Source organism: Saccopteryx leptura, chromosome 4 (assembly GCF_036850995.1).
Source record: "Saccopteryx leptura isolate mSacLep1 chromosome 4, mSacLep1_pri_phased_curated, whole genome shotgun sequence".
NCBI lineage: Eukaryota > Metazoa > Chordata > Mammalia > Chiroptera > Emballonuridae > Saccopteryx > Saccopteryx leptura.
The window spans coordinates 13,218,528-13,243,550 of NC_089506.1; the positions used below are offsets into that span (position 1 = coordinate 13,218,528).

At 42.9% G+C, this 25,023-nt stretch overlaps 2 protein-coding genes across 5 annotated transcripts in view; one reads left to right on the forward strand and one right to left on the reverse strand.

The window, feature by feature from the left end:
* The window catches only part of PRIMPOL (primase and DNA directed polymerase), a 35,615-nt gene extending 12,958 nt beyond the window's left edge, over positions 1 to 22,657 (forward strand). The window contains exons 6-14 of the mRNA XM_066380167.1: positions 3,013 to 3,160; positions 6,505 to 6,801; positions 9,707 to 9,869; positions 11,564 to 11,646; positions 13,395 to 13,484; positions 13,566 to 13,674; positions 19,114 to 19,196; positions 19,277 to 19,323; positions 22,361 to 22,657. Coding sequence (XP_066236264.1) covers positions 3,013 to 3,160; positions 6,505 to 6,801; positions 9,707 to 9,869; positions 11,564 to 11,646; positions 13,395 to 13,484; positions 13,566 to 13,674; positions 19,114 to 19,196; positions 19,277 to 19,323; positions 22,361 to 22,615 — 1,275 coding nt within the window. The 3' untranslated portion in view covers positions 22,616 to 22,657. The remainder of the gene's footprint in view (positions 1 to 3,012; positions 3,161 to 6,504; positions 6,802 to 9,706; positions 9,870 to 11,563; positions 11,647 to 13,394; positions 13,485 to 13,565; positions 13,675 to 19,113; positions 19,197 to 19,276; positions 19,324 to 22,360) is intronic.
* Positions 22,658 to 22,811: 154 nt separating this feature from the next.
* CENPU (centromere protein U) overlaps positions 22,812 to 25,023 on the reverse strand; it is a 33,195-nt gene continuing 30,983 nt past the window's right edge. For all 4 annotated transcript variants that reach the window (XM_066380170.1, XM_066380171.1, XM_066380168.1 and 1 more), the window contains one exon: positions 22,812 to 23,103. In XM_066380170.1, coding sequence (XP_066236267.1) covers positions 22,990 to 23,103 — 114 coding nt within the window. In that variant the 3' untranslated portion in view covers positions 22,812 to 22,989. The remainder of the gene's footprint in view (positions 23,104 to 25,023) is intronic.

Consider the following 25,023-nt stretch of genomic DNA (forward strand, 5'->3'; position numbering starts at 1 on the left):
CCTCTCCTTTCTCTCTATCTCTTTCTTCCCCTCCCACTTTGGAAAATACAAAAAAAAAAAAACAAAAAAAAAAACCCCACAAAGAAATTGGGTATTGAGGTGAACTTTAAGAAAACTTTTATTAAAATTTATAAAAATAGTATCTAAATTTTTGAGCTGACAGGTATTTTGGAAATTATTTTATCTTGCACCTTGCAATATTGTGATTCATAAGAAATATATAATTGATTGTTCAGATAACCAAAATATATTTCTTATATCTATATGGTCCTCACCCACAGTCCCCACAACTTGGGAATTGCCGGTCCTCACCCACAGTCCCCACAACTTGGGAATTGCCGAGTGTTGAAGGTGATGAAGGTGCTTTTTTGTTTTGTGAATGAGGTGACCTTTGGAAGTATCCAGGGTTGGAGTTGGTAAAGAATACCTGCTGATTATAGACAGGTTTTATTTTAAATTTATTTGAAAAACGTATGCAAAGACTTTAAAAAAAAATCTTGTTAGTTTTCTCCTGGCTTTGAGGCAGAAGAAATATATGTAAGTCCCTCCCCTGAAAAAACAATAACACTAAAAAGTTATGCTGCTCTTCAAATAGTCATTGGACCCTTAAAAATAAATGTAAATGTCTTCTTTTATTATGGTTGTAGTCTATGCTGCCAAAGTGAGCCCATATTTTATTATAGTTGATAAATTATGTTTAATTTTTAACTTTGTTTTTAATACTTCATAGACATTCGCTTTTTTCTGGCATAAGATACATTTCTGTCTAAGCTGTGATTTATTATATGAGCTCTGTGTGACTGACAAGGAATTAAAATCCGAAATTTTTGCTGGCACTTGATTTTGGTGATACATTAACACAGAAGTACCCCACTGGGTTAGAAACTAGACGTATTCCTGATGGAATCAGCACAGTGCAAATCCCACTTGTTACGCACTTTAGTAAACACTGGTAAAAACCATGGAGGTGCTTAAAAGTTGTCTTCCTCCTGATTCTTTATATAACCTTATCAAAATTAAAATTACTCTTGAACAATTTGTCTTTTATATCAGCAAAAGGTGAAAAGAAGTGTAGAAATATGACTTTAAAATTACACAGCATTTTTATTTAACATGTTTACTATGTTGGTAGAAGTCACTAAGATTATTTTATTTAATATAACCTCGATAAATGATTATATTGAAATTAGTCTCATTTGTTGGTTACTTTGTAACAAGTCCAGTTAGTACATTTCCTTTTTAGTCTCTGAGGATATATGAATTAGGTTTGCTCTTATATTAACAGATGGTTAATAAATAACAGGCTAATAATTAGTAGTGATAATATATAATGCCCTTTGATTCAATGACTTAAGTGACAAATTTCGGATTGCCAGTTCGGCCAACTGGAATGAATTCTGGTGCGAAAGTATTTTATAAAGCCGTGTTGACAGTACTACAGAGAGAGGTAGTTTATAGGGGGAATTTGATGTAGATGGGGAGGACTTCTCTGAGGTGAGAATTGACTGAAGAGAGTAGGGTTCTGAGACACGGGGGAGTGCTATGATAATGCCAGAACAACATCAAGAAATACAATTTGTTGTGTAACTATTAGCTATCTTAGCATTTGGCAGTTTACAGATGTTTTAACCCTGCATGTTTTAGTAACTTCGTTTTGAAAAGAGAAGACTGAGCCTTCAGGAGAAGTGACTTGTCCTATAGCTGCACAGCTAATGCTTATGGTCAGTTACCTGTGCCGGGCACTGTGTTGACTCTCCCCTCGTTTTCTCTTTTCCTCCTTACAACAGTCCAAAACTTAGGCCCTACGATTACCCCATTCTGCCTTTGAGGAATGTAAGCACTTGACCAGAGTCACAGTGCTGTTAGGTGGCAAAGCCAGGACTCAAACCTGGATCTTTCTGACTGCAGATCCTGCCTTCCTACCCAAGCTTGTTGCCTTACTATAATGTGGAACTGCCTTCAGTATCCGTGTCTTCTAGCCTCAGGGGCTAGATTCTCGGAGGCAGATTCGGGCTCTATATGCTTGAGGAGCTTTCTGAGAACTGAGATGATAAACCATAGGATTAGTGACTTTTTAACTCAGGTGATATTTAAAGAGATGCATAAAAAGAAATACCTTTATTGTGATTTTAGAGGAGATTAATGTATAAGTTAAATTGTTCAACTTCTAATAAAACTTTAATCCTGACAGCCTGTGGACTTTTTATTATAAGCATATTATTTAAATATACAGTGTGTCTGTAAAGTCATGGTGCACTTTTGACCAGTCACAGGAAAGCAACAAAAGATGATAGAAATGTGAAATCTGCACCAAATAAAAGGAAAACTCTCCCCAGTTTCATACCTATTCAGTGCAGTTCGATGTGGGCTCACGCACAGATTTTTTAGGGTCCTTAGGTAGCTATCCCGTATAGCCTCTACAGACTCGTCACTGACTGATGGCCTACCAGAACGGGGTTTCTCCACCAAACTGCCGGTTTCCTTCAACTGCTTATCCCACTGAGTAATGTGATTCCTATGTGGTGGCGCTTCATTATAAACGCACCGATATTCACGTTGCACTTTGGTCACGGATTCGAATTTAGCGAGCCACAGAACACACTGAACTTTCCTCTGTACTGTCCACATCTCGACTGGCATGGCCGTGGGCTGCTCCGCTGTATACACGGTGTTATGTCATCAAATGCGCATGCGCACATGCTGCCACACCATCCTACAGAAACTGGGAGGGTTTTCCTTTTATTTGGTGCAAATTTCACATTTCTATAGTCTTGTTGCTTTCCTGTGACAGGTCAAAAGTGCACCATGACTTTACGGACACACTGTATATAACTCAATACATAAGTAATTTAGTAAAATTATGATAATAGTAAATTAAAATTAAAAATTAGTAAAAATATAAAATGAAATTAAAAAATGAGTTATACTTGTACCAAGCTCTTTGAATTTTGCTCATAGAAAATTTTTAAAGCAAATTTTAATATATTATTTATGTTCTGCTTGTGTTTTTAGCATGTTTGTAAAGCACTTCAAGATTTATACAGGGTTAATTGTTCAGCCGAAGATGTTTTCAACTTAGATTCTAGCACTGATGAAAAATTTAGCCGCCATTTAATATTTCAGCTCCGTGATGTGGCATTTAAAGATAACATTCATGTTGGTAAGTATACTGTCTTTTAAATAGTCATGGAGTTTTATATTAAAAGCTCATATTTTCCTTTTCTTCTTAAGTTTTGTAAGTATTTGTCAGGCTTTATGGTTGTTAACCGATCCTAAAAACAAAATGATGTTTCATGTTTTTAGGGTTTGTCTTTAATTCTAGACCTATCTTCGTGTTCTGGACCCACTTTAGACACAGCGGCCTGCCTAGGACGTTCCCGGCAGTAGTGCCTGTGGTGTAGATCTGGGATGGCCGTGCGTGTCCCGGACTGGTTTCTGCTCCAGCAGGACTCACTTCAGGTGTTTTCTGGTCCGTACATGAGAGGCCTGGTTCCAGCCTTACCTGTTCCACCTCAGATTTCGGTTTCTGTCCCGGACTGGTTTCTGCTCCAGCAGGACTCACTTCAGGTGTTTTCTGGTCCGTACATGAGAGGCCTGGTTCCAGCCTTACCTGTTCCACCTCAGATTTTGGTTTCTGACCTTCGCTTCAGCTGAGCTTTTAGTCCATGAGAACTGGGCTTGGTTTCCAGGTTACGTCCGGGAAGGCTTTGTATTGTTCCAGACCAAACCCTAGGGTTCAGAGGAGTCTGGATGAGTAAGCCTGAAAATGTAACCAGAGTATCTGTTTCAGGATTGGAAATTTAGGGAGAGTCCCAGGTATAAAATGAAGTCAGTTGAAAGGGAAACAAGGCCTGACCTGTGGTGGCGCAGTGGGATAAAGCGTCGACCTGGCACACTGAGGTTGCTGGTTCGAAACCTTGGGCTTGCCTGGTCAAGGCACATATGGGAGTTGATGCTTCCTGCTCCTCCCCCTTCTCTCTCTCTCTCTCTCTTTCTCTCTCACTCCTCTCTCTCTAAAAATCAATAAATAAAAAAAAAGAGTCTTAAAAAAAAAAAAAGGGAAACAAGTAGGCAGAACGGGAACCCCAGACCTAGGAATAGCTAGGAGTCCAAACCCTGCGTGCTTATCAGGCGGGCAGAGCCTCCGCCGAGGTCAGAGGCCGGCGTGGCCCCCCGGGGGCCCCTGAGCTCTGGTTCTCAGCGTGGCTGCGCTCCGCTTACTGCCCGATTTCACGTTTGCAGGAAAGGGGTCGTGACCGTCTTGTGTTTGTATTGCTTTGTTGTCCTCTGCTGTCACAAGTTCTTTCCACTCAAGTCCTTTCCTCTCTCCCTCACTCCACAAACAGTCACGTCTGTGCGTCACTGCAAGGATCAAATGCTTTTGCTTTCATTTTGATGTTTAGTGTTTAATAAGACAGTGGATTTGTTTCCTTGAGTGGGGAAGTAATTAAGTGTAATTTGGAGAAAGGTTTTTTTTAATCTAGAGCATGTATATCTTATGACTTAAGGGTTCAAGAGAGCTGGTAAATAAAGTGACACACCCAGATTAAACCAGTTTTAAAAATTAAAACTACTTTTTTTTTTTTACAGTACTGCATTTCTCTAGCATTGTTCTAGCAACTTAACCAATGACTTGATTTTATGGTATAAATAATCTATGACAATTTAAAGAAGTTCTAGATTGTCATACTACCTATTCTTGGTAAAGATAGGACCATTAGCCTGACCAGGCGGTGGCGCAGTGGATAGAGCATCGGACTGGGATGCAGAGGACCCAGGTTCGAGACCCCAAGGTCGCCAGCTTGAGCACAAGCTCATCTGGTTTGAGCAAAAGCCCACCAGCTTGAATCCAAGGTCGCTGGCTCCAGCAAGCGGTTACTCGGTCTGCTGAAGGCCCGCGGTCAAGGCACATATGAGAAAGCAATCAATGAACAACTAAGGTGTTGCAACGCGCAATGAAAAACTAATGATTGATGCTTCTCATCTCTCTCCGTTCCTGTCTGTCTGTCCCTGTCTATCCCCCTCTCTGACTCACTCTCTATCTCTGTAAAAAAATAAAATAAAATAAATTTAAAGATAGGACCATTAATACATATTTAGGTGCTTAGAATAAATGTTGAAACATACTAAACGGATTTAGTTGCTTTAGTTGTGGACGTTAGTTACGCGGCCGCGGTCTGTCTCGTGACCAGTGACCGGGAGAGGCAGGAGGCCTCCGTGGCACAGACGGCGTGCGTGCCGGCAGTCCCAGGGAGCGTGCTGCCTGCCGACACCGGCTCCGGAGAGGCAGGAGGCCTCCGTGGCACAGACGGCGGGCGTGCCAGCAGTCCCAGGGAGCGTGCTGCCTGCCGACACCGGCTCCGGAGAGGCAGGAGGCCTCCGTGGCACAGACGGCGGGCGTGCCAGCAGTCCCAGGGAGCGTGCTGCCTGCCGACACCGGCTCGGGAGCAGGTGGCGGCGGTGCCCGGTGTCTGTGCACCGTCCAGGCGGCACCGTTTCCTCAGTGACCTTTCGTTCTTTATTTTTTTTTTTTATTTTTATTTTTTTGTATTTTTCTGAAGCTGGAAACAGGGAGAGACAGTCAGACAGACTCCCGCATGCGCCCGACCAGGATCCACCCGGCACGCCCACCAGGGGCGACGCTCTGCCCACCAGGGGGCGATGCTCTGCCCCTCCAGGGCGTCGCTCTGCCGCGACCAGAGCCACTCTAGCGCCTGGGGCAGAGGCCAAGGAGCCATCCCCAGCGCCCGGGCCATCTTTGCTCCAATGGAGCCTTGGCTGCGGGAGGGGAAGAGAGAGACAGAGAGGAAGGAGGGGGTGGGGGTGGAGAAGCAAATGGGCGCTTCTCCTATGTGCCCTGGCCGGGAATCTAACCCGGGTCCCCCGCACGCCAGGCCGACGCTCTACCGCTGAGCCAACCGGCCAGGGCCGACCTTTCGTTCTTTAATCACTGATTGTGAAGATAAATGTTACTCCGCTTGTACTAATAAAAGTTGTATTTTGCCCTGGCCTGGTGGCTCAGGGAGAAAGCGTGGTCCTGGTGCGCTGAGGCTGCAGATTTACCCCGTCAGGACATGTATGAGAAGCACTCAGTAGGCGCACAACTAAACGGAACAACTTAACAACTTGATGCCTCTCTCTCTCTTTCAAATCAGTGGAAAAATTAAAAAAATAAAGTTGTGTTTTTTGCAGATAGTAAATTAGGCTGAGTCCTAGCAACATTGCAACATTGACCCATCTCAGATCAACTTTCCCTTTTAAGGTGGTTTGTTCACAAGTGACAGCAAGCTCCCCTGCCCATGGAATTAACAAGTTCACGAGACCGCACAAGAGGAAGGAAGGGACAGGAGAGGCTTGGTACAGTTCGTGATGATAACTCAGTTTTAAAACCAAAAACCAAAAGTGAAGCCTTACTGTGTAAAATTTTCATGGGTAGATTTGTGCCTAGATCTTAAGTTACAGGTTATAAGAAAGAATTTGATTAAGCATAATTTTTTTCCTTAGGTAATTTTGTGAGAAAAATTTTGCAGCCTGCTTTTCATTTAGTCGCCAGTGAAGATGAAGAAGATGATGGTGGGATTCCAGATACAACAGGCCCTGGAGTTCCCCATTTTTCTGAAAGCCCAGTTAAACAAGGAATTTCCTTCAGCAGAAGGTCCCCAGAGGAGGATCCAGGAGAGGGCTGGACGCTGAACTCGGAGAAGCTGGAGAGGCTGCGGTCAGCTGAGCAGAGCCGTCCCGAGCTGTCGTTTTTGGCTGTGACGAGCACCACAGGGAAGAAGCATCTTTTTGTAGATCTAGGTAAGCTCCATGAATAGCTGTCCGTGCACTTCTGTGAGGGACTGCTCAGTGCAACCTGTCACCTGCGGGTTCTTAGGGCCACCCCTGTTCCCCAGTGACAGGGCGGTCAGCAGGATGTGGCCAGTGAGCCAGGTGCCGGGCCCGAGGCCTCCGAGGTCCCTGTGGGAGAACACAGCAGGCAGTCAGAGCTGCTGAAGGAAGGTCGAGGCTGGCTTCTGCTGACGTGTCCAGAGGCTGCGGGTCGGGGCGTCTCAGCCGAGGACAGACGGTTGGACCAGCACTCTCCAACCCTGCTGAGCGCTTTAACTAGATGAAAGACATTTTAAAAACACAGTGGAAAAATAGTACTCTTATGTGGCAAAATGAGGCTGGTGGTTGCTTCACTGAAGCGTCTGTGGCTTCCCAGCCACGATGGAGCTGGTGGCGGCCCAGTCTCTCCGGAGATGGGCTCCCGTCTCTCCGGAAAAGCCCTGGGCAGCAGGGCTCCAGCCCGGCCCGCGGGCACAGGCCAGTGGGGGCTCTTCATTTAACTAGCTTCTGTTTGGTCAAGTAAAGCTCATTTGTGTATAGTTCGTGATTTGAAAAGCTATAAAAGCAACATTTTTACCATTGACTGGGAAAGCAACCCAGAGAGATTTAGGTTGAGGGAAAGCAGGTTTAAATTAAAGTCAAGATGATGGTTCCAGCTGGGTCAAGGCAGGGACGTGTTGCTGCTGTACTGTGTATCTTTCTAAACCCCTAAAAACCCAGCGCGTATTGGGAAATATAATCAGATAGGTGCAGTGTGCTGGTTTGGGTATGAATGTCAGTAAAACGTCCTCCCCAAGGTGGACTAACATGCAAGAAACTAGGGAAAATGCCTAGCAGGAAGTGGACTCGGGGAGAGAGCAAGAGCAGTCACTGCTCACCCTTCACCCCCACCCGTGTTAAAGACCCGAAACAGAATACTCCAATTCCTGACAGTTTAGCCTTGAAAGTTAGGTTATTGTACTAGCAAGGAAATTTCTCCAATGGGCTTAGAAATATTACAACAGTATGCCCAATTTTATTTATGTAACAAGGAGGATAGGGAAATCATTCCCTAAAGTATCCTTTGAAAAGGTGAAAGGATTATTAGTACGTGCCAAACTATTTATTTTATTATTATTTTTTTTCTTTTCTCTTTTTTTTTCATTTTTCCGAAGCTGGAAACGGGGAGGTAGTCAGATAGACTCCCGCATGTGCCCGACCGGGATCCACCCGGCATGCCCACCAGGGCGCGATGTTCTGCCCCTATGGGGGGTTGCTCTGTTGCATCCAGAGCCATTCTAGCGCCAGAGGCAGAGGCCACAGAGCCGTCCTCAGCGCCCGGGCCATCTTTGCTCCAATGGAGCCTTGGCTGCAGGAGGGGAAGAGAGAGACAGAGAGGAAGGAGAGAGGGAGGGGTGGAGAAGCAGATGGGCGCTTTTCCTGTGTGCCCTGGCTGGGAATCGAACCTGGGACTCCTGCACTCCAGGCCGACGCTCTACCGCTGAGCCAACCGGCCAGGGCCGTGCCAAACTATTTAGAAAACATTTTTATTGAAGTATAATAAGACAGAAACATGCATAACTTGTGAGTGTGATGGTCAATGAGTTGGCCACAAAACAGACACATCCTTGTCACCATACCTCTAAGACAAGAAACAGAGGATGACCAGGACCCAACCTCCTCCGTGCCCCTATGTCAAAGAACTATAATGAATAATCCTAAAACCTATGAAGCCATAAAAATAAAAAATAAACCAGAATCGGCAAAGCAATCTTGAAAGAGAACAAACCGGGAAGCGTCACTGTCCCTGATTTCAAACCCTATTACCAAGCCCTGGTAATGAGAACAGGACGGTTGTCAGTGAAGACAGTGTCTCTGCAGCCCCTGCCCTCAGACCAGCGCTGTAGAACTGGCAGACGGCTTGCACAGAAGTCACATGCTTTTCAAAGGCTGCTTCTGTGCCGGGCTGGGGCGGGTGGGGCCGCACAGGAGCCCTTGAAGAGCCATGCCTCAGTTTGCCACGGCCCCACGGTTTCGTGGGGGTGGGTGAGCCTAGTTGGTCTTTAAAGCCAGATGTTTTGGAGGTTTGGTTTTTCATTTGCCGGTTTTATTTATTTATTTATTTATTTATTTGGGTATTTTTCTGAAGCTGGAAACGGGGAGAGATAGTCAGACAGACTCCCGCATGTGCCCAACTGGGATCCACCCGGCACGCCCACCAGGGGCAACGCTCTGCCCACCAGGGGGCGATGCTCTGCCCCTCCAGGGCGTCGCTCTGCCACGACCAGAGCCACTCTAGCGCCTGAGGCAGAGGCCAAGGAGCCATCCCCAGCGCCCGGGCCATCCTTGCTCCAATGGAGCCTTGGCTGCGGGAGGGGAAGAGAGAGACAGAGAGGAAGGAGGGGGGGGGGGTGGAGAAGCAAATGGGCGCTTCTCCTATGTGCCCTGGCCGGGAATCGAACCCGGGTCCCCCGCACGCCAGGCCGACGCTCTACTGCTGAGCCGACCGGCCAGGGCCTCATTTGCCGGTTTTAAAAGCTGGGGTTCCTGAGGCGAAGCTCAGGGTTCCATTTCCCTCCTGAGGCAGGTTGCCATGCCAGGGGTGGGGTTACGGTGAGATTGTGTCGGCCTTGCCTACTGCGTTGATGCCAAGTCCTTTCCGCTCGTTTCCCCTGTGACGGGCCTCCCGCCAGTCTCTCAGGGTTCCGTCAGCGGAAGTGCCCCAGAGAGCTGTGGGTTCGTCGTGTCCTTGGGAAGAGGGGAGTTCGGGATCTTCCTGTGTTGCCACGCTGAATCAGAACCAATTGTTTCTTCTGAAAATGCTATACAAAATTAATATTTGCTGACTATAAAAGAAATAACTGAAAACTTGCATTCATATTTATTTTTGATATAGCGGTTTATACAAGAAATAGAAACTTTCGGCTGTATAAATCATCAAAAATAGGAAAGCGTGTGCTTTTGGAGGTTGCTGAAGATAACAAGTTTTCTCTTATGCCGTCAAAGAGTATCTCTGTAGAGTATCAGTATTTCCTTTCTTCTTTGGTCAGCAACGTCAGGTATGTATCATACTATCAGAACTAAACCGCTGTGTAGTCATGAGTTTTAAGCAGTGATTGTCCTTGTACAGCACTAAAATGTAAATTGTAAGTTCATTCTACCTCAGGCCTGACCTGTGGTGGCACAGTGGATAAAAGCGTCGACCTAGAACACTGAGGTCATCAGTTCAAACTCCTGGGCCTACCTGGTCAGGGCACATGTGAGAGTAGACGCTTCCTGTTTCTCCTCCCTTCTCTCGCTCTTCTTCTCTCTCTCCCCTCTCTAAAAAATAAATAAATAAAAATGTTAAATTCATTCTACCTTAAGAAAGTTCTTAGAATTCTATGTTAGTGTTTTCTTTTGTCTATTTTTTGTGTGTATTTTTCTGAAGCTGGAAACGGGGAGGCAGTCAGACAGACTCCCGCATGTGCCCAACCGGGATCCACCTGGCATGCCCACCAGGGGGTGATGCTCTGCCCATCTGGGGCGTTGCTCTGTTGCAACCAGAGCCATTCTAGCACCTGAGGCAGAGGCCATGGAGCCGTCCTCAGTGCCCAGGCCAACTTTGCTCCAATGGAGCCTTGGCTGCGGGAGGGGAAGAGAGACAGAGAGGAAGGAGAGGGGGAGGGGTGGAGAAGCAGATGTGCGCTTCTCCTGTGTGCCCTGGCCGGGAATCAAACCTGGGAGTCCATATGCCAGGCCAATGCTCTTCCACTGAGCCACTGGCCAAGGCCTAGAAATGAATTTTAATAAAATTTAAAATATTTTGTTGTAGGGAAAATTGTATCTGGATGTTAATAACAGCAGTTAGCTGAGGAGCATGGAAAGATGGGTTGTTTTTCTTCATGTATTTATGGACTGTATGAGTCCTTTCATTATGTATCTCAGAACTAATGTCAAAGTCTTAGTTTCCTTATGTTTAAAATGGAAATAATATTCACATCCTCCTTAGGGAACTGTGAGGATTACATAGGTTGAAAGTGCATGTACGGTGTTTACAGCAGGGCCTGGCACCTGTGCCTGCTCAGTGAAGGTTGTTAGTGGGGGGAGGGTCTGAGACCCTGCAGGTCCTGTGGTGGTAGTGTGACAGCTGCATGACCGTTGTTGCCACCAGAATCAGACCACAGCGTCACGCGTGGGGAAGCAGCAGGGGCCTGTCCTGCAGCCGGAAGCACAGGCCATCTCCTGATGACCAAACCCCACTTCTCTGGTAGTTTCAGTATCAGTTTCACGGAAACGGCGAGTTCTGCTGAAGTAGGTTGCCTTCCTTGTCTTCTGTGTACCCAAGTGAACATCAGGTCTTTTCCTTCCTAAAAGGAAAATTCTTTACAATTATGAATGCATCTTTTATTCCAGTTCATTTTAATCCATTGTTCCCTTTGGTCTCAGCCTTTCCTTCTTTTTTCTTCCTATTACACCTCTCAAACCATTGTGACCAGAAATGTCAGAGGCTCTGTCTGTTTGGGGAGTGGAACTGGGCTTCATCCTGTAGCTTCAGCAGCCCCGGAGTCGGCCGAGTCACTGGAGCTGAGGGAAGGAACTTAAATGATCACCAACTACTCTTCATTGGTGGGGTTGGTGCTTTCATAGGCAAGCGTGGCAGAGGTGAACAAAGGGTTTTATCACGGAACTCTTTGAAATTGTTTCCCTTCTGTAGCCATGTCTCCAGAATTCTAATATAATGTTATTTTGTTTATTGAACATATTTTGTCAGATTCTCAGATACTTTACGAATTCTTACATGTGATACGTCCGAGAATAAACAGGTTGGGCGATTGAATAGTACCAGCACTTCAGGTAATTTTAAGAAAATAATTTTCTATGAAAATGTAAGGAGGTTAAATCTGTTTTGCCTTTAAACTCTTAAATCTTAACTATTCATATCTACTGATCTTTTAATATGACTAGGTTTCTATCCAAAATGAAAAGCATATAAAGAAAGATGATTTTTAAAGCTTATTCACTTATTTTCATTTTATGGCATTTTTGAAAAGCCTAAGAAAATAATATAGATTATTTATATAAAACAAACACATATTAAAATGAAAAACTGAAAGTTCTTTTCATCCCTCTGGCCACCAGGATGGGTAACCACTGTGACCAGTTTCCTGTTTAACCAGGAGACTTTCTCTATCTCCAGGAAGATGGACAGTGGCTTCAGGCTTTTAATGGCTGCATGGTTTTTATGAAATATACATATTCTTCATTTCTATACTGAAGAAAATACAGGTTTTCCCCCCTAAGATTTCATACATAAACTCTCCAGAGAACATGTTTATATACATACAATATTTTGGGCTATCATGATTTTAAAGTGAAAAAACAGAAAACAATATAAGCGTACAACTAAATGGAATTGGTTACGTGAAATTCTCTGTAGTCAGTTACATTTGTAAAGTCTGTTTTTTGGAAAATGTCCATTTGTGACGTTGGGAGAAAAAGTAGACTCAAATTATATGGAGGTATGACCACAAGTTTATTAAAGAATATGGATAACCTATTATATGCTTATTTTCTCCTGATTACCAACTATTTCTAGCCATTGATCGGATTTAATTTTCTCATTTTTGCTTTAATATATTTTCCAAATTTTCTCCAATTCTGCATTTTTTGTAGGTGAAATGCAGGCTTTAAGAACAGATTACTATCTTCAAACAATGAATGAGATTTTAAATAAATTATTTTAAACTTTTCCAGTAGATTCTTAGATACAAAACATAACTGAATTGTCAGTGCTTATCTAGAAAGAAGGCAGACTGCAGGGAAACTAAAGCTCTACTTGGTAGGGAAACAGTTACTTACATTGAACAAGATGAGGGGGTGTTTGGTCATTTTTGTGGCTTGGGAAATGTTTTGTCTGTGTTCAGACATGAGTCTAGTGGTGTTTTTATCTGGAATCATCATGGCCAGAGCCTGGCCTTGTCTGCTGTCGCAGTTGTGGGAATGTGTGAGAAACGGGACCCAGGCCGCGCTGCGTGTGCCGGCCTGCGTGTGCCACACCCAGGCCGCCTCACAGTGCCGGCCTCACAGTGCCGGGCCAGCTCCTGCACACGAGGGGCTGCTTCCTGGCTTTTTATTTTTTTATTTTTTAAAAATCAGAATGAAGAAAGCAATTCATATGATTATAAGTGCTTTTTGTAGTAATTAGTTGACATTTGACTTGAGAGATCTGAATTGCATCTGCTTCCTTGTAGGATAATAAGAATCCATGACTGATTAAAAGGCAAATTGCAAAGAAAAGGGGGAAAAAACCAGGGTGGGAAAAGTAACCCCTAATTATACTAAACAACTTAAATAAAAATTTAACTTCTCAACTTTTAGCCGTTTACTGACCTGTGCTGGTGCAGTGGATAAAGCGTCGACCTGGAATGCTGAGGTCGCCAGTTCAAAACCCTGGGCTTGCCCGGTCAAGGCACATATGGGAGTTGCTGCTTCTTGCTCCTCCCCTCTTCTCTTTCTCTCCTCTCTACAATGAATAAAATCTTTAAAAGAAAAAAATACTTTTAGCCATTTTAATTTATAATTAATTTTTATCTTTGTTTCAGTAGAAAACATTGAAGGTTTTCAGGGTTCCCCCTACCCTGAAATTGATCAATTTGTCCTTTCGTTGGTGAATAAAAATGGCATTAAAGGAGGTAAAGATAATCTTATTCTTTATTTATTAACGGTTATATGCTGGAGTCATAATGCCTTTAGAAACATTACTTGAATTTTAGGAATTCGTCGTTGGAACTACTTTTTTCCAGAAGAACTATTGGTTTATGACATTTGTAAATATCGCTGGTGTGGAAACATTGGAAGAGCCCACAAGAGTAATAATATCATGTAAGTAATATTGTTTATTAATAAGTTATATTTAATCAATATTACATTTTAAATATAATTTTTAAAGGAGAATATAAAAATGATTTTTATAATCTAGTTATAATTCAGATTATATTTAGTGTTATATTTGAGTATTTTAATACCTTAGGTCTAGCACCTGTCATCTTTATTTGTACTTTATGAGAAGACTAAGGCAGAATTCAGTGCAGCTAAAAGAAACGAGACAACAGACGAAGGAGCAATGACAGAAGCATGTCTCGCCTTCTGTCGCCATTGGCGTTGACACCGGAGTCTGAACCTAAACCGAGCACGTTTGGGCAAGAAGGAAACCCCTCCGTGTTCGAGTTACATAACATGTTCCAGACAAAGACTAGGGAGAGGGGAGCCAGTATGGACTGAATGCCAGCTGTGTGCCAGTCCGTTTTATTTTTAATGCCCCTGGCTGAAGGAGAGGAAGTGAAGGATGAAGTAAAACCAGAAACAGAATCTTAAGTCTTAAGAGGATATGGTTAGAATTGGGATAAAGTAGAAACGCCGTGGTCATCAGTTATCTAAGAAGTTTTGCTGTGTTTATATGTTCAGAGCTGGGGCTCGTGTGTGTCTCGTGTGAGCAGTGCGTGTGCTGGGCGTGACGAGTCCTGCAGCTTCTGCTGGGGAGCCAGGACTCGGGCCGGGCAGGACCCGGTGCTGCACAGGCCTGGCTATCTAGGGTAACTCAGTTACAGCACAGCACCGGGGAACAGAAGAGCACAAAGGGAAGTGTCACCCTGAGTCCCAGCACCAGTGTAACTGGTCAAGAGCTTGGTGCCTCTTTCTAGTCTTCCCAGGCGTATAGGTTTAGCAGAAAATCATTATCACATGATGACCATCTTTTGCCTTTTTAGAATTGTCAGGTTGCTATGTAGTTCTTCATGAAGAATTACCAGGTTGTGTTAGGTAGCCACAGTCGGTGAACTGTACAGCAGAGCATACCAGGTACCTGCACATTTTCAAGACGAACACTAAACCATGGGTCACGTCTGCCGCCCACTGGAGGGCACAGCTTGACCAAACCTCAGAAGCACCTGTGGGCCAAGGTCTGTTTCCTCCTCTTCTCTGGGCCTCAGATACTGCCCACAGCTACTAGCTTGAATTTTGTGTTACTCTTTCCCTTGCTTTTTAAAATGGGTTTTCCCATATATATTTGTATCCTCAAATTTTACATGTTTTTTATATTATGTAAATAGTATCTTTTGACTTTTTTTTTGGTCAACATAGTATTTGTGAGGTTATCCATATTGCATATAGCTGTTGCTTATTTTTTCATTATTGTATAGTATGCCATTATATAACTAGGCCAGATTACTTGTCCTACTACGGGGTTCTTCGGGTTACAACACAGTTCCATTCATACGACAGTAACATAACCCGAATTTTGGTGTAAGTAGAAACACACCCTAGCCGAAGTCAACTTACCTATCCTAACAGTTGTAAAATCATAGTCTAGAACATAAAAATACAACTAAGCCACAGAAAAAGAATACTGCCTATTCTTCTGCCACACACTAACTAGTTTGCCCACGTAGTCCATAAGTATGATGCTGACAGCCTAAGCCTCAACACGCACGTCTGTTTTTCTAAGTTTGTTTTTTTTTTTCTTTTTTGTATTTATCTGAAGTTGGAAATGGGGGAGGCAGTCAGACTTCCGCATGTGCCCGACTGGGATCCACCCGGCACACCCACCAAGGGGCGATGCTTTGCCCATCTTGGGGCGATGCTCTGCCCATCTTGGGGCGTCGCTCTGCCACAATCAGAGCCATTCTAGTGCCTGAGGCAGAGGCCACAGAGCCATCCCCAGCGCCCGGGCAAACGCTGCTCCAACGGAGCCTTGGCTCTGGGAGGGGAAGGGAGAAACAGAGAGGAAGGAGAGGGGGAGGGGTGGAGAAGCAGATGGGCGCTTCTCCTGTGTGCCCTGGCCGGGAATCGAACCCGGGACTCCCGCACGCCAGGCCGACGCTCTACCACTGAGCCAACCGGCCAGGGCCTTGTTTTTCTAAGTTTTTATGGGAGTGAGCATCATAAACTCGAAACGTCGTATGATGGGACTGTCGCAACCCGAGGACCCTCGTATGGACATTTGGCTTGCTATCATGAAAAATGAAGCTACAAGTATTCTTGTACATATTGCCTAGTGCACACGAGTTTCTTAAAATATGTGCCTAAAAATAGAATTGTTATGGAATATGCCCATATTTTACTAGATAGTAATTACTTCCCCAATGGTCATGCCGATTTATACTCACAGCAGTGCGTTCAGGTTTCCTACTGCTCCAGTCTCACCAACACTTTAGCATTCTAAAGTTTAAAAAGTTTGGTTGGCTAATCTGGTGGGTGTTTCATCTGAATTTCCCTGATTACTCGCGAACTGAAGGATTGGGTTGTCAAACCACTCAGGAATCTGAGATTCTTACCCAGTGTCAATTTTCACTAAAAGATACCAGGAGCCCAGAGCGCAGGTGCAGTGGACTACGGCCTGGGACACCTGGCACACCTGGGACCGGGTCCCTCTTGCACTAGGTCATGCTGTCTCCTTGACTCAGGTTGAAAGCACACAGCAGGGAGCACTAGGATTATGACCCATCTGCATTTTATACTCCATCTGTGACACTTCCAGGGAACCAGGAACCATGTTCCCTAAGTCCATAGATGGCTAGGTTTAGTTACTATACGCAGAAATGAAACATCTTGCAGAGAGCACTCTATAGATAAGGACTCTGCTTAGCAAATAGCATTGGTCCAGAAGTTCCCAGACTTTGTAAGTTCATGGTGCCTTAGACTCAGTAATTTTTTCACATTGCTCCAAGTCCAAAAGAAATCCCTAAGTTCTATTTATGAAATAGCTTCAAACAGCTTAAAATTTTTCTGTTCTAACAATTTAGTAGTTAGAGAAAACAATATTCATCAACTGAAATAAATTATTTTTATTCCCTTTTTTTGTCGAGTATAATTGACATATAACATTAGTTTCAGGTGTACAACATGATTCAGTATCTGTATACATAGTGGAATGATCACCACAGCAAGTCTAGTTAACGTCTGTTACCATACAGAGTTACAAAAATTTCATGAGATCTTTTAAGGTTTACCCGGCAACTTTCAGATAATGCAATATAGTATTATTAACTATATAGTCTTCATATTATGTTATATCCCCGTGACTAAGTTTTTTATAACTGGAAGTTTGTAGCTTTTGAGCCTTACATACAATTACTTGTTAATAGGATGTGTCCTTATGATCGTTGCATAACCTCTTAAACATTGGAATCAGGTTGGACAGGGCCCCCAGCCAGTACGTCTCATCCCACTGATGTTTCTGGTCCTGTGTATCACAGCCGCCACCGGAAACCCAGCTGTACAGAAACGGACACCAGGGAAAGGACTGAGGGGTGTGATACTGAAGCCGTGCACTCCGTGTAGTTTGCAGGGTGCTTGACAGACACCAAGTCTCACTGCTCCCCTAGACGTGAATGTCCTACATTGCCATGGACTCTTCGGTGTAGGCTTTGGGGACTGCAGCAGCATTGATTACTAGGAAGTCTATTATTGGAATGTTTATGAGGCAGTTACACTGCATTGCCTGCATTTTGCAGTCCTGGGTAAAATACATGAGATATTAACCATTTTGTTTCCTTTTCTGTGAAATGTGGGACAACTTTACAGTACTTACATTTTACTTTTAGTGGTTATAGTATTGTTTAGGTTTTCTATAACTTCTAAAGTTTGCTTAGTTTGGTATATTTTTATCTAGTACTTTGTTTTACTAGAACTTGCGACTTGACTGGCAAAAGTTCATAACAGTCTTATATTTAGTATTTTCTGCATTTATAGTTACATCTACACTTATTTTCTAACATTTGTTTTCTCTACCTTCTTTTTGAGCAATCTTAAAAGAATTTTACCAGTTTTCACATTTTGGCCTTGATTTGAAAAAAACTTTTTATTTCTGCCTTTTATTAGGGTTTATTCCATTGTTTTCAAGTTAGTTATTCAACTCATTTGACTGTAGCCATTTTTTTAAATAAGCTTTAAGATCTGAAATCCCTCAAGATTACTTTAGTTCTCTTTTACATATTTTAATGTATATTTTTGAAATCCATTCAGTTCTAACCATTCATTAATTTTTCCATCATGATTTCTCCTTGAGTAATTTCTAATGATGGATTTCTAGTAGCCACCTTTTTGTTGTTTCTAAATAATTGTCTTTGTGATCAGAAGATGTGTTGAATGGGTGAATGCTTTTAAATTTACTGCAAGTCACAGTGTACTGAGCGTAGTCTTTGTTTTGTAGAGTTGCTTTTCATTTGAAGCAGTATTTTGTGAGCAGTGCTCACAAAAATTAGGGGATATTTCAAAAATGAATATGAAGTGATAAAAAAAGAAGCATTTGACTTTTTTTTTTTTTTTTCATTTCTGAAGCTGGAAACGGGGAGAGACAGTCAGACAGACTCCCCCGCATGCGCCCGACCGGGATCCACCCGGCACGCCCACCAGGGGCGACGCTCTGCCCACCAGGGGGCGATGCTCTGCCCATCCTGGGCGTCGCCATATTGCGACCAGAGCCACTCTAGCGCCTGAGGCAGAGGCCAAGGAGCCATCCCCAGCGCCCGGGCCATCTTTGCTCCAATGGAGCCTTGGCTGCGGGAGGGGAAGAGAGAGACAGAGAGGAAAGTGCGGCGGAGGGGTGGAGAAGCAAATGGGCGCTTCTCCTGTGTGCCCTGGCCGGGAATCGAACCCGGGTCCTCCGCATGCTAGGCCGACGCTCTACCGCTGAGCCAACCGGCCAGGGCCAGACTTTTTAAAATTAAACATCAGAAAAGCAAATGACAAGTCAAAGAAAGTTTGATTACGCAAATGAGATGCAAAAACAGCTTTTATTTTATTGAAAATGCACTCTACAAAAGGCTGGAAGTACTGGAATATCTGTATGTTCCCTGATCCCCTAATTTTTGTGAGCAGTGTATGACTATTATATCAAATTTGTCAACTGCTTTTTAATTATGTCAAATTTTGTATCTCCTTACTGATTGGTTATTTGTAGTATCACTTATCAAAAGAATGTTTAAAATCTTGATTTATGGTAGGCTTATCTTGAAGTAGTCAGTTTTGCTCACATACATATTTTGAAGCTCTATTTGGTAGGTACTAAGTGGGAATTATTTTATTTTGCTGGGAGGTGTGGTTTTTTTGTCCTAACGTCCATTTTGTGATGTTTTTTGCAAGCCCAGTTTTCTTTTGCCTGTTGTAGATCTCTTTTCATCCTTTCATGTTTTAAGTTTTCTCCATCTTTACGTCCGAGACATCTCTCTTATAAACAGCACGTGTCGCTGAGTTTTGTTTTCTATCCAGTCTGGCTTAACATTAAGTAACAATTTTTTTCCTTCTTTTCTTTTTTGAACAAAGGATTTTGGTTGATCTGAAAAATGAAGTTTGGTATCAAAAATGTCATGACCCTGTATGTAAAGCGGAAGACTTCAAATCTGACCGTGAGTTATTAATTTTTACATATACCACAAAGTAAAAATTAGATACCTATATAAAATGGTTTACTGTCTTTCTGATTCAGGTTTTCCATTACCTGTTGAGGTGTGTCTCCCATTTCTTCTCAAAGAGGTCAGTACAGTTTTAGTTTCCTTCTTCTGACTACCGTATTTCCCATGTATAAGACACACATTTTCCAAAAAATTTGGGGTCTAAAAACTGGTGCATCTTATACAGTGGTTGTAGATTCTATTACTTGCACTTCCTGATTTTTCGTGCTTGTTTTTGCACTCATTGTTGAAGACAGTGATTCATCATCAGACACAGACGAGGACAAGCTAATGGACGGGAATTCTGACAGTGATGAGGAGTCGTATGAATTTTATGATGAATAAAACTTCAATTCAGTAACTTTATGTAATACATTTCTTTTCAAATTTCGGGCCCCCAAATTAAGATTAAGGTGTGTCGTCTTATACATGGGAGCATTGTATACATGCAGAAATAGGTAATTAGTTCTTGGTACAGCCACAGAAACGCGCTCCGAGTGGTGTGCAGATGTGTCATCTCATACATGGGAGCATTGTATACATGCAGAAATAGGTGATTAGTTCTTGGTACAGCCACAGAAACGCGCTCCGAGTGGTGTGCAGATGTGTCGTCTTATACATGGGAGCATTGTATACATGCAGAAATAGGTAATTAGTTCTTGGTACAGCCACAGAAACGCGCTCCGAGTGGTGTGCAGATGTGTCGGTTAGCTCTCCATCAGCCCCGCGTGCTCACGTACGAACGTGTGGTCGTGTGCTCAGGAAGCACACCTCCTCCCTTTGTACAGTCACTACTTAACCGGTCCGTACAGTTCCTGTGTCACGTTTTGCTCTTCAAAGTAACCCAAAATACTCATCTGTGTATCTGTAAATTATATCTGTAGGAAGAATTTCTAGAAGTAGAATTATGTCAAAGGGTATATTTTCAATTTTGGTAGCATATTACCAGATTGCCAAACCAACATTTTTCCTTGAAAAACTTTTACTTTCTCAAATAATTTACATTCATTGTAGACAAAAAAAAAATAAAAAAATATATATATATATTATATACATATTATATATATAATATATACACACACACACACAAATCTAAAGGGGTAAAATCATGCTCATAATTTGACCCTCAGCTCTAATGTAAACATTTTGGTATATATCTTCCAAAATTTGTATCTGTGCTCACACACGTGTGCTTAAAACAGTACCTGCTGCAGGCTTTTACTCCAAACCATCACAGATATTCAGTGATGCACATTCTCAGGTTGCTCTACATGCCACAATTTATGAGAGCAACTGTTACCCTGCATTTTTGCCAACATTCCTTATTTTTACCTTTTAATCTTTACGATCCTAGTAGGCAAAAAAGTGGGTTTGCAGTTTCAATTCACATTTATTAATAAAGTTGAAAAGTTTCAGATTTACTATTTGTATTTATTTCTATTACAGACTGCCTGGAACTGCCCACTTTTCTATGTGGTCCTACTAAGGTTTTACAAAAGTTTTTATGAAGTACTCTTTTTGTCATTTTATCTCCCGAGCCGTTTAGTGGTCCACCTGCCCCCTCAGCGCTGTCCTTGACAGTGGTACGGTTAGGGTAAAAGGACCCGGTACAAGCTGCCTCAGTGCTTGCATTCCCATTCCAGGTAATGGTTGGGCCTGTTCAAGATAGAAATGCAGAAGTCTCATTCTTGCTCTCTAGAAGCAGGATATAAAATAGCTCACAGTCAGATTCTCTGATAAACTACTAGGTTAAAGAGTGCTTTGAAATAAATTGATCAACTTTGCCTCAGAGGAAGAAGGCCATCCTTGTTCATTTGGAGTATTACTTTGATGCATGTTTGTGGTTTCAGTGGGTTTTAAAGTTGTTTCTTTCTCCTTATGCAGTATACCTCAAAAATGCCAAGTTGAATGTATAAATACTTTTGGTATACAGTATTATTACCACAGCTGTATCACTTTTTAAAATTTTAAATAAAAACAACAGTATAATGAACACCCACTGTACCTATTTAGTTTTGTCACTTCTGCTTCATGGGTTTTGTTATTAGTATTTTAAACTAAATTACAGTGTTACTTGCCTGCTTTTCTATGGCATTGATCATAGCTTGAAAGCATTTTGCATGTACGGACATGTGTACGAGAACAGGGGACTTGCCTGTGGGCCCTTCACCCAGATTTGCCACTTGGTAAAACCCTCAGCCACATGTGTCTTCTCCCTCTACTGTATACATATTCATTCTTTTTGATGACTTACCTTCGTCATTTTGGGCCACTATACCATAATACCATAGACCAGGTGGCTTATAAACAGCAGACACTAATTTCTCACAGTTTCAGAGGCCGGGAAGGCTAAGGTCGAGGTGCTGGCTGATTTGAGAGCCAGCTTCCTGGGTCATCGAGAGATGCATCCGTTTCCCACACGTGGCAGAAGGGAGCGCTCTCTAGGGTTTCTTCTGTAATGACACTAATCCCGCCATGAGGGGCTACTCTCATGATGTAATTCAATCCCAAAGGCTCCTCTTCCAAGAGCACCACGTGGGGTACTAGGATTCGGCACAGGCCATGACAAATCTCCCGAACGGAGGTTGCAGACATCAAACCCTTCATCTCTCAGTCTCTGAGCACGTGGCTGGAGAACAAGGACATTTCTATATAGCTATGGTAAAATTACTAAATTCAGAAATTTATCACATTTTGAGAACTGTCTCAAAACTATCCTTTATAACAATTTTTCAACCCATATTCTTATTTACTTTATAAAAAGGAACATATAAATGGGGAAGTAAGTCTGTTAAGATAAATTTTTTAATTTGCCTTCAGCTGGACTAGGCACTGGAACAAAATCAGTCTACCCTTGCTCTAGAGTCCGTCTGTATTTCTCAGACGGATGTACCGCGGGAACTGCGGGCCGCCCCAGCTGGCGGTATGTGAATGAATTCATTCATTCCACGCTGACTCTCGGACAGTCTAATGCAGCATATTCATTTTAATCAACTGTTGTACTGGGCTTAATACCTTAATTCAACATAGACTGTCTGGTGAGATCACTCGTCCTGACTGAGTAACCACTGTTTCCCTCTGCCCCACTCTCCCTGACACCCTCCCCACTGGAACCAAAGGAAGAAGAGGTTACAACAGATGAAACAATGGACAGTGAAGCCAAGAGTCCTCCTCAGCCATCACAAGGTGTGCTTTCTGATCCTGACTGGGATGGTGGCATTGAGGACACTTATTTTTTGGAAGCTACTGAAGATGCTGAATTGGCAGAAGCTGTAGAGAACAGTCTTCCCAGCTGTAACAGTGGAGAGGATGAAATTCCCGATGAACTAATTATAGAAGTCTACAAGAATAGCTCATTTACTAAGGACACTTAATAACCAGGCTGTGATCTGAAGATAAGATTTAATAACAAGCATTAAATTATAGTAACTTATTTTTAAATCTATGTATATCAACTAAGTTTTATCACTTTGCTTTCTGATTGTTTTTTACTGAAGTAAACCAGTTTTATTGAAAATTACTGTACTTAAATTCACTAGAAATCTTATTGATTAACCAGTTAGTCATACATCAGCCTAATTTTGCATATTTATTTATAGATTAAAAGTCTTTATGTCTGTGGCTAATTAGGATTAGGTGTCAACATTGTAACTTTCTCAGCTAGCTCTGAGAGTGTTGCTTTAACAATGAGAAGTAGTTTCAGAAGGCAGGCGCGGGGCTCAGCGTGTGGCACATGTCAGCAGACCACTCATTTCTGGGCAAGGAGCTTCTCCATCTGGTGGTTGATAGTTTGTAGATGGCTTTCAGCTCCTATGAGTGTTCTTGCTTTGAATAACAGAGCTGGAAGGCTGGAGGAATCGTACTGTTGAAGAAAAATAATTTAGATGAACAAATACTGAGAGTTTTTATAAGTCTGTTTTACAAGCTCAATGTTATACCCAGATATGAACTTTAAGAGAGCTGTCTATTAACTGCTCCTCCTTTCCTCTTTTGAACTATGTATATATAGGATAATTAATTTGGTTTTAACCCATTTCCTTAGAACATAATTGACAAATAAGGTTTCAAGGGAACGGCTGTGCAAGGCGTGAGCTGACCTTATCCCAGCCCAGTTGGTTCAGCGAACTCGGGCATGTTGAGTAATCTGGGAGAGGAAGCCCCTCCGGCACAGGGCAGCACTGGGCTCCAGCAGTGTGCTGGCGCTCGTGGGGGCGGGGTGCTCTCATGCCTATTTCACAGAAACTGTAAGGCAGACTGCCTTTTCCTGCGAGGACTGATGGAGTGGGCGCACCTGGCCACTGAGTTCATGAGAAAAAAATCCATCATCTAGAGAAGTTATTTATTGGGAAGAGCAAGTAAATGTCTTAAAAGTTGTCAATCCAAATTTCTTAATGATTAAAGACAAAATTAGAATATAAAGCCAATATAAAATAAAAATCAAAACCCAACTCATGATTTTAAAATAATGAACAAAGCCAAGTTCCACGTTCTAAATTGTACCTAAGGGAGAGTGACTGAATTCCCGACAGGATTTTGTTATTTATGATTGTGGTTTACTGTGGTTTTCTTAGAAATGAAAACTGAGCGAAAAAGCTGTCCACAGAATAATGGCATTCTTTCTAGAATATAACCTCCCACATTACTGTGGAATTCAGTTGAGGATTTGAGAGCCTAAGGTGTTCACGCTACCATGGGGCGCCTCTCAGGGAGGGGTAGGGGGAAGAACTAACATTTGGTACCAGATTTCTAGTTTGAAAAGAGCTAAGACACAAACCTAAACCCTATAGGAAGGAAAGGTGCTGAGCAGAAAACAGGCAGCAAGGGGCGGGAAGAGCAGGGGTCCCCACACAGCAGTCACTGGAGCAGAAAACAGGCAGCAAGGGGCGGGAAGAGCAGGGGTCCCCACACGGTGGTCACTGGAGCAGAAAACAGGCAGCAAGGGGCGGGAAGAGCAGGGGTCCCCACACGGTGGTCACTGGAGCAGAAAACAGGCAGCAAGGGGCGGGAAGAGCAGGGGTCCCCACACAGCAGTCACTGGAGCTCGGCCGCCGCCAGTTCTCCACGTGCAGTAGCTCCAGCCCCAACTCCACACAGTAAGCTTTATAACTTTTTTTTTTTTAAGGACTTTGTTAATTTTTCAGAGAGGAGAGAGAGAGAGAGAGAGAGGGAAAGAGGAATAGAGAGCGAGAGAGAGAAGGCGGAGGAGCAGGAAGGATCAACCCCCATATGTGCCTTGACCAGGCAAGCCCAGGGTTTCAAACCGGCGACCTCAGTGTTCCAGGTTGATGCTTTATCCACTGCACCACCACAGGTCAGGCCCCAAACAGTAAGCTTTAGACTAGCTGGGCGTTGTCACAGGAGAAAATAATATAAAAACATTCTAAGTCCAGATCTCTCTAATCTACAAACCTCAGGCTCAGGAGAATTAACTTTTAGACAGTGTCAATACCTTAAAATTGAATTTAAAAATGAAGAATACAAGTGATGATACATGTGTATGATACAAATATATATAAACCTGTGTTCTGTAACTTAAACATTTCTATTAATCTGAACTGGTTCTCATAACAGTTGCAAAGTCTGCAGCAAAAATCTAGAAGCAACTATAAAATTTATTAAAACAATGTGCCTTACTTTCTCCTTTATTTCCTTATCTTTTCAACTTCTAAAACTACATTTATGGGCCACTGATTTGTTTTTCAGATAAAGAAAGATACTACAAAAATGGGCTGAACAAAGAAGAGGCCGTCTTTAAAACATGCCTGGGCGATAGTCCACTGAT